General features: G+C 38.9%; 1 protein-coding gene across 1 annotated transcript; it reads left to right on the top strand.

Moving 5' to 3' along the window:
* The first annotated feature begins 5,855 nt into the window (after positions 1-5,855).
* Positions 5,856-6,794, top strand: LOC136157345 (olfactory receptor 2Y1-like). The gene has a single exon (XM_065919267.1). It carries the CDS (start codon positions 5,856-5,858, stop codon positions 6,792-6,794), a length of 939 nt encoding a protein of 312 aa, XP_065775339.1.
* Positions 6,795-10,144: the final 3,350 nt, after the last annotated feature.

The following is a 10,144-nucleotide window of genomic DNA, read 5'->3' as shown; positions in this document are numbered from 1 at the left end:
ATATTAATTCTCATAATTAATAATAATTCTGTTCTCATTAATTAATAATAACTCTCATTATTTATAGTGATAATACACATACACAGATGCATGTACATACACACATAAACACAAAGATAAGCACAAAATTTGATATATGTACTGTAGAAAATCAACAGTCTCATATGCAGATATAAAAATGCTTTGTGTGTGCCCAGGAATTAAGAATAAGAGTAAAAAAATTTTAAACATAATTTAAGCTTGGAAAAATATAAATCAGAACTGGGTTAGATCATCTGGGTCAGATCATCTAACTCAATCTTCCAGTTAGTGCAGGAACATTTTTACAACATTCTGAAATGTCAACTTTCAGCCTCTGAATGAGGAAGCTCTCAAGTGACAAGGAAATCACTACATTTCCAGGCAGTGTATTTTTAGACTGCTTCATTTTTTCCCCCAAGCTTTTCTTTCTATTGAGCCACAGTCTCAGGAAGTCACAGCCACAGTGTAAGTTCCACCAGTTGGTTATACTTCTGCCTTTGGAGGAGTACAAAGCAAATTCAATACCGTTTCCATAAGATAGATCTTTGTACATGTATACATGCTATCATGCTTGTCTTTAAGTGAACTCTTTTATAATCTGAAAAACACAATTAAAATCTCTGTTTCTCATGCAGGATATTTTCAATGCCTTATTAATTTTACTGCCCTTAGGTTCTATGGATTTTGTCAAGGTTTTAATCCCTTGAGCTTGCAAAATACTCAAAATTCTATCTGGCCAGGGCAGAGCATTGGGTACTGTACTTTTATTTAAATGTGAAGTTTCACAAGGGTAATTTGTTAAAACCTAGATATGAATGGGATGAAAATACATGTTTCTAGGAACTAGTTTAATCAGCCTAATATCATTTTCTTCTTTTACTGGAATGATAGATTTGGGAAATATGAAAGAAAATGGATATTTGGAAGCTATCACCTTCACTTGAGGAACATAGAATCCAGAAAAGTGTGCATATCATGATTATTTCTTCAACATTTGGAGGATTGTCAGTTGGAAGAAGGTTTGTATTTGCTCTGTGCACTCCCTTAATGAGACTTTCCCTATCCGCAGTTGTACACACTGGGACTTTTCTCATGAAGGCTCTGTGATGCCCAATCCATGAGTCAGTTTGAACAGAACAGGGCTTGCATTATGGTCAAGCCCACCTGGGTTTTGAGATGTAAGACTAGGAGTAATGTGTGGGATCTACCAGGGTCCCAAACTTAGGTCAATGTGAGGAATAACTTGTTACTGTTATTGAAAGATGGAAAAGACTCCCAGGAGTTTGTGAGTAAGTATAAATTTTCTTTTCATAAGTAACAACCAGATATGAGCATGAAACAGATCCCAGCCACTGAGGCTAGAGGGAGTGGAGAAGTGAAGCTCCGTGAGGGATGGGAATGTTGAACTGGTTTCTGAGTGGTAAATATGTGACCAATGTGTGATGAGCTGTGCTGAATAAAGGGGGTCACTGGCATTAGCCTAGTGAAAGATTTAATGTGATACTTGAGATGACACTTATGCTGTAGTTCTGGGAAATCAGCTCATTCCCAGCAGGGCTCTAAGGGTTAGGAAGCAGGAAATATCCCCTTAGGAAGGCAGCTCACAAGAGGTCAGGCAGGTGCCAAGGCCACGGTTGGTCAGAGGAAGGTTAACAGGATGAAGTAAGGATATAAAAATTTTGATTTGGAGGCTATGTAAACATTGATTCTTTCTCTCGTCACATCAGATTTCAGATAAAATGTACCGGATCCCAAGAGAACAGAACTACTGCATCTCACTTTTTAAGTAAGGCTGAAACTGCAGTAAGACTTCAGATCTTTCTAAGTACCTGTTAAATATGATACAAGTGAATGCCTGCAGGCATCAGGAATTTAATTATTGTGGACTTATGTGCTCATCACTGCTCGAGGTATTAAAACTATAATTGTGATCAGAACAGATAGAGCTCTGACCTCTGTAAGCTCTAATGTGACGAGATAGAGGAATGATTAAATCAGAAACTGAAGTAGAATGTGGTAAATTGTATATGAGAAGGTACAGCACTTTATAGGGTCATGTGTGTGTATGTGTGTGTGTATGTGTGTGTGTGTGTGTGGATGACCTGTGCATCGTAGGACATTAAGCAGCATCTTTGGTCTCAATCCACTAGATGCCAATTGTATCAACTAAAAATGTCCCCTGAGGGGTAAAACTGGCCTGGTTGAGAACTGCTGTCTTAGAAGAAGTGAAATCTAAGCTGTGATCTGAATCCAACATGAGGGTGTAGAGGCTGACGACCAGTTTTCTAGTTTGGCAAGCTATATAGCTTGATAGTGCCCATTCTTGAGATGGAACACACAGGATAAGAACCAGTTTTATTCTTATGATGAATTCAGTACTAGACATTGTTGAGTTCCAAGTGCTTATTGGACATCCAAGGGAAGATTCGCAGCACAAATATGGCTAAACTAAACTAAAGCAGTTTGAAGTTCAGAACAGAGATCAGGGGATGGAGAGATATACTTGAGTGTTATTACCATTGATTCAAGCCTGAGGTGGATGGCATTTTCCAGGAACTGTCTGCAAAGTGGTAAAAAAAAAAAAAAAAAAGGAAGATCCGGGGTGGAACCTTGAGGAGGAATGCCAACATGTAAGAAATGTGCAGAAAAATAAGATTATACCTAAGAGATTAAGGAATGGGCAGAGAAGTAGAAAGACATCCAGGAAAGCAAAGGCAGAATTTTCATATAGAAGGAGACCGTAGTCAACACATAAAATGCTGAGACAAAGATAAGAACTGACAATGTCCCTGAATTTTCTCATAAAGACTTGTGAGGATAAAACCCCTATTGCAGTGGGTTGAAGGATAAATGGAAGGAAGTAGTTGAAACATTGAACATAGACAACTCTTTTAATAAACTAATCTATGAGGGAGGAGAAAAGAGGGCAGTAACTAGTAGGGGACACAGGGTGAAAAGAGGCTTTTTAAATTAGAGGGGCTTGATCAGATGTCATTTCTGTTGGGAAAGAGACAGTAGAGAGAGAGACATTAATGTTGCATTAGAAAGGCTGCAAATTTTTAGTAGCTTTGAGATGGTCATTTGAATTATTCTTTTTAGCAGAATTTATTAGCCTGAGTTTAGTCTATAGAGAATTGCATTCTTCCAAAACTGGGTGCATGGGTCAAAGAGATAATAAATTAAGAATATTAGTAAGAAAATAGTTGACATGACATATCAAGAAATCTGAGACACGTAGAGATGGGAGTAAGGAACTGATAGGAGGGAATAAAAAAGCAAAAGGCCATAAGTGAGGCCATAGATGAGGCAAGAGCTTCATTAAAAAAAAGTTCTGGGTCTGAGATACCATGGCGGTCATGCATCAAATGGTGCAAGGACATTTGTGGAAATGACTATTAGGTTTCCTTCCAAGCTAGAAAGGCCAAAGTCTAGACTGGATCTTTATCTAGTCTAAGCTCAAATTTGGTAAAATTCAGCAATCAAGTGGGCACTGTTGGCTTGCATTGTTTTTGGTCAGGATACTCCTACATCATCTTTGTTTTCTACCTTTTTAGTGAACAGCTGTCACATTTAATCTCCTCCATTAAAATTTGTTTCAGGTTTTGAAGCCAAGGTCAATACTATCTTATTATCTTATCTATTGGTTTAGAGCTCCTTGTTTCATCATTGTGAGATCCCTTTGAATTATGGTTTATCATACATCATGTTACTTGTGTTTTAAAACTTTTACTCAATTGCAGATATAATTATCTCTCTGCCATCATAGAAATCCTTGACAAAATACAGAGCAGAAGTGGTTAAAAACCTTTGCACTACATGATGACAAAGCAGGAATTGTTAAACCTTTGCCACATTGCAGATGAATTCTTTTGTGTTGCACAGGAAATGTATATTTCTGGAACATTTATGTTCACTAAACATGACACAAACTTTGGAAATGCCTTTGTTGATTCATTCAACAACAGTTATTAAAAACCTTTTATTCACCAGGAACTTCACTGAGAGATAGAGGCAAAATGGTGAACAAAAGCAGACCTAGTTTCATAAAACTTAAAAATTAGTGGTTGAGAACAACAAGTGTTAAAAATGTGTATGGAATATTCTTTGCAGCTCACAGAATGTATCATACCTTTTAATACCAATCAAAACCCTATGAAATAAAGTTATTTTCTCTATTTTAAAGCTAAGTAGATTGAGACTCACAGAAGTAAAATTTCCAGAACAGGTAGCACAGGCACAGTGGGTTGGTGACAGAGCTGATCTGTAGGAGCCTGACTACGGACTTTCAAGTCTATTGCACTATATTATGGTGACCATTTGAAAAATATAGTTGATCAGAAAGAATTATGTAGAGTATTCTAAGGCATTTGGGTAGTCTCCTGATACTAAAGAGCAGCATGATTCAAGAATTCTGAGCCGTGAAGAGACACGATCTTATTTACAATTTAAGAAAGTCATTCTGACGATAGTGTTAGGAGTTGATTCATAAATAGTCTCTAAACAAGATATTTTGGAACACTATAGAAATATTGAGCCATCAATCAAGTCATTGAAAAAATAAGATGAAAAGGAGACAGAAGTAAAAGATATTTAGGCTATAGATTCAATAGGACATATTGAGCAATCAATTTTAGGATGGGGTGAGGAGAGATCTGAGATAACTGCAAAATTTTTTTAGGGGGAAGAGGCTATCACTTACCAAGTAAGGGAATGCAGCAGAAGCATATTTGGAGGGAAGATATGAGACTTGAAAATGCTAAACTTGACATGCCTATGGATTATCTGAGTAGCAATGTCCAGAAAGAAGAGATATACTTGATTTTGAAGTTCTGAAGAGGAGTCTTGGCTGCTAACCAATACTTGGAGGTCATTATTGGTAACTGAAGCCATGAGTGGGATCACCAGAAAAAGTGTATAGGGTGAGGCGAGAGCCAGGTAAAGTTTCCAGGGAATGATAGTATTTAAGACCTTATTGAAAGAAGAGACACCATCAATGGAGAATACATTGAGTTGACAAGGAGGAGAATGTGTATTTATGGAAACCAGTGGAGAAGAAGTTTCCAAAAGGAAATATGATCAACAGTAAATAGGCTTCTTTCTTTTCTTTTCTTTTCTTTTTTTATTAGTTGGAGGCTAATTACTTCACAACATTGCAGTGGGTTTTGTCATACATTGACATGAATCAGCCATGGAAGCCAGAGAAGGTCTGAAAGCCTTCAGATATAAAAAGAGCTATTATAAGTGTCTTGTCATTCATTTTTGTTTGCATCCAATAAAATAAGCTTAAACTGCAAAAAAAAAAAAAAAAAAAAAAGAGTAAATAGGAAGATGGGAGAAGTCTGTACCTTACAATCATTGTCATTTTTTGACCAATTAAAATTTTATTTATATTTATGCTATGGGGATTTGATGGATATATTTATCAGTTGGAGAAGGGGGAAATTATTCTAGGCATCATAACTCATCAGAAGAAGCATACTTGTTGCTAATTTTTTTTTTTCCCAAAAGGATGGATCTACACTTTTCTTGATTCTTTTCGACAGATTGTCTCTGCTTTCAGACAAGGAAACATCAGGTCCGAAGGATTGAGTGGCCTGGCTGAAATCATAGAGCAAGCACATAACAGGATTGGAGTTCAAATGAAGGCCACATCATTCTTAGTCTAGTAATCTTCACTCTCAAAGTAGGAGAAGACTGGACAGAATGGAGCTGAATAGCAAAACAGATGACACAATGAATGAGTTAGGATTATCTAGGGAAAATTGTGAAATAATTTTTAAATCCTTCATAAGAGTCATTACATTGTCTTCTGCTATTTGAACAGGCAAAAAGCCATGGGAAGTTTCAATACTAGTTTTAGAGACGGCTTCATTTTAATGGGCTTCTCAGATTGGTCTCAACTGGAGCCCATCCTTTTTGTCTTTATTTCAATTTTCTACTCCTTAACTATCTTTGGCAACACCACCATCATCACTCTTTCCCTCCTGGAACCTCAATTGCACACGCCCATGTACTTCTTTCTTAGACATCTTTCCTTCCTGGACCTCTGCTATACCACCAGTACTGTGCCCCAGCTTCTGATCAACCTTCATGGACTCGACCGGACCATCAGCTATGAAGGGTGTGTGGTCCAGCTCTTCAGCTCCCTTGCCCTAGGCTCCACTGAATGTGTGCTCCTAGTGGTGATGGCCTTTGACCGCTATGCTGCTGTCTGTCATCCACTCCACTACACAGCCATTATGCACCCCCACCTCTGCCAGACCCTGGCTATTGCCTCCTGGGTAGGCGGCTTCATGAACTCTCTGGTTCAGACAGGCCTCATGATGGCCATGCCTCTCTGTGGTCTCCATCTCCTGAATCACTTCTTCTGTGAGATGACTGTTCTCCTGAAGCTGGCTTGTGAAGACATAGAAGGGGCAGAGACCAAGATGTTTGTGGCTCGAGCCTTAATCTTGGTTGTTCCTGCAGTACTAATTCTAGGCTCCTATGTATATATTGTTCAGACAGTCCTGAAAGTCAGATCAGTGGCTGGGAGAAGAAAGGCTTTTGGGACTTGTGGGTCCCATCTCTTGGTGGTTTCCCTTTTTTATGGCTCAGCCATCTATACATACCTCCAACCCATGCACAGTTATTCTGAGAGTGAGGGAAAGTTTGTAGCCCTTTTTTATACCATAGTTACCCCTATGCTTAATCCTCTAATTTATACCCTAAGGAACAAGGATGTGAAGGGGGCTGTGAGGAAGGTACTACGGAGAGGCAGATACTCAGTGTAGGAGAGAAAAGGAGAAATAATACAGTCATCTGTTGTAGCTCTCACACCTTGGAGCCCATCTGATCCCTGGAGGGGAGTTCAGTTCAGTTCAGTCACTCAGTCATGTCCGACTCTTTGGGACCTCATGAACCGCAGCATGCCAGGCCTCCTGTCCATCACCAACTCCCAGAGTCCACCCAAACCCATGTCCATTGAGTCGGTGATGCCATCCAACCATCTCATCCTCTGTCGTCCCCTTCTCCTCCTACCCTCAATCTTTCCCAGCATCAGGGTCTTTTCCAATGAGTTAGGAGGGGAGTTAGTCATTAGAAAATAGTCCTTTATAGGCCAGAGTTTTACTGCATTCCTTTTCTGGCCGTTGGAACTGGATATTTCTTATGATTCTTTCTAGTTCAGTGTCTATTATTATGCAGAAGAGAGTAAGTGTTGATTCAAATCAGAACTTTCCGAAGGAATGAAGTTGGAAAAAAGGTATACAGTGGCTACTTATGGAGAGTGGGCAGGGTTCTTAGCAAATCTGAGAGTGAGATAAGACTTGACTGGAATGACAGCAAGTTTTCCAAAGTCAGTGATTCCCATGTGGTGCAATATGGATGGCACTGTCCTCACAGGAAGAAGACATGAATTCACCCCTGTTATTCTAATTAACCATGGCCCTCATATCTCTCGGGCTTCCCTTATGGCTCAGCTGGTAAAGAATCCACCTGCAATGTGGGAGACCTGGGTTTTATCCCTGAGTTTGGAAGATCTCCTTGAGAAGGGAAAGGCTACCCACTCCAGTATTCTGGCCTGGACATTTCCATGGACTATATAGTCCATGGGGTCGCAGAGAGTTGGACACAACTGAGTGACTTTCACTTTCACTTCATTTTCATATCGCAGGACCATTTCTAAGATCTCCTTTGGTGGTTACCAGTCTATGAAACTTGACACAGATAGAGATCATGAACAGAGGTTCTTCATGGAGCATATATAGTCTCAGACATGAAGATCATTTACTTATTTGAAGAAAAGACAAAATTATTAGGATAGCACTGAGTAATGGGAAGCATCAACATCTCATCAGCTGGACTAACAGCCTTATCATGCTGATTTGGGTCATGGACAAGGTCTTTTCCATGGAAGAGAAGAATAGAAATGAAATGAGTATAAAAATAATGAGAAAGTGATATAGGAAAAGAAGAAAGAGCAGAAGTGAAAGACCAAAAAAAAAAGAGAGAGAGATTCCTGCGGTAGGCAGTGGTGGACAGGTCAGGAGACTCTAGGGCAAGGGGGGAAGGCAGTGTACACTCGAAATTCCAGTACTGTCTTTCCAATCTACATACTCAAATGATGCTTTCATGTCAAAGGTAGATATCATTGTTGATAATCTTTTACAGTCAGTCTCAGTGATTTTCACCTTGAGTTAATCTTGTTTTATTCCAGTAACAGCAACTAATATTTGTTTGCTATTTTAAAAACATTTAGGGTTTCTCTGGTAGCTCAGACGGTAAAGCGTCTGCCTACAATGCGGGAAACCTGGGTTTGATCCCTGGGCCGTGAAGATATGCTGGAGAAGGAAATGGCAACCCACTCTAGTACTCTTGCCTGGAAAATCCCATGGACTGAGGATCCTGGTAGGCTACAGTCCATGGGGTCGCAAAGAGTCGGACATGACTGAGCGACTTCACTCACGCACTAAAAACATTTTGCATAAATTGCCATTAATCTTTACAACAGCCTTATGAAAGTTTTGTCATTTTCCCTATTTATGATTAAATGAAGTTGCAAAGTTTTAAGTAACTTTTCCAGGTTCAGTGAGCCTGAGGTCCAGATTTATGTCATCTTAAATCCAACCTTTGTTACTACATCTTACCAGTTTTACTTTAAAAAAAAAAATAGAAAGTGTACTGTTGCATCTTTTAAATTTTTTAAATTAATTAATTAAATCCTATCAACTTATCCACTACTTAAGTAGCTCAAGAAACTAACCAACAGTCTTCCTGGAATGAATAGTTTTCCTCTTAAATGTTGGGCATGTGAGTTACTAGTAAATCAAGGTTCAAACTCTTCAAACATATGAATTAACCTAATAGACAAAAAGGGATTATTTGAATCATCAGTGCAGAATTTAATAAACTTATTTTTGGTTAATGTGTTATTCTTTCATTTGATATGCAGGAAAATAGCTTCTCAATTGTATTGAGGGGAACATATCACTAAAGTAATTTGTGAAGATTAATTAATTTATTTTAATTGGAGAATAATTACTTTACACTATTGTGATGGTTTTTTTCAGACATCGACATGAATTGACCACAGGTATACATGTTTAAGAGGCCACTGGAACAGTTGGATACATACAGCCATTGTGTTTGCAAGTCAGTTCATACTGGAGGCAAATGCTATCTCTATAGGAACCTACACCCTTGGGTCTCCTTAGATCTTCTTATCTTTGTCAGTGACTAATTGATCATTAGGGGGCATGCATCCCAGTAGCCACGCCAGAGTCACTGAGTGATTCAAAGTTTCCCTTACCTACCCAAGAGTGGAAGTCCGAGGTGAATTCCCCTAGAGAAACAGAATAGCAACACCTTGGCATTGTCTCCTTTATCTGATTCTTTGTGACCTCATGGACTTCAGCCTGCCAGGTTCCTCTGTCCTTGGGATTTCCCAGGCAAGACTACTTGAGTGGGTAGCCGTTTCCTTCTCCTGGGGATCTTTCCAATCCAGGGATCGAACACAGGTCTCTTGCTTGTTAGGGGGATTCTTTACCACCAGAGAGTCACCAGAGAAGCTTCCTTTTAGGGCCCAAAGGGATGCAATTAGACATTTTGCCATTTGTCCTTAGTCTGCTAAACCTTCAACGTGGAGATTTGAGTTGGAAATAATGTTGCATGAAATACTTAAAATGAGGGCTTATCTATTGAAAAGAAAGGGAGACTTGAGAGAGAAAAGACTGTATAGGATTGGTTCTCAAGTGAAAAATTAAAGGGTGATTTAAAAAATAAAGGAGAAACTATAAGAACTTAGATATACTTCAGTAAATACCAGGAAAAACTGTTACTACAGATTCAAAAAACATTTCTGGACTTTATAACCTGTTACCTCTTTTTAAATTTCATTGGTTGTACTGGTATTACTTTTAATTGATATTAATAGGAAATTCCACAATGAGTTGAGTGCTTACTAAGGAGATACTTCATGTTGGGAAGGTGCTTCAACTGCAGAAAGGAAGGATCAGATACACCCACCTCAGAACCAACATTAAAAGAGAATGCTGCTATCCTCAGGGAGGTAGTAGTGAGTGTGTGCATGCTTGTGTGTGTGTGTGTGTGTGTGTTTTGGGTGGAGAGATGAGCCTGTGTGATG

Source organism: Muntiacus reevesi, chromosome 1 (genome assembly GCF_963930625.1).
Source record: "Muntiacus reevesi chromosome 1, mMunRee1.1, whole genome shotgun sequence".
Taxonomy (NCBI): Eukaryota; Metazoa; Chordata; class Mammalia; order Artiodactyla; family Cervidae; genus Muntiacus; species Muntiacus reevesi.
The sequence above is the reverse complement of the archived record's forward strand: the minus strand, read 5'-3'. Positions and strand labels throughout refer to the sequence as shown.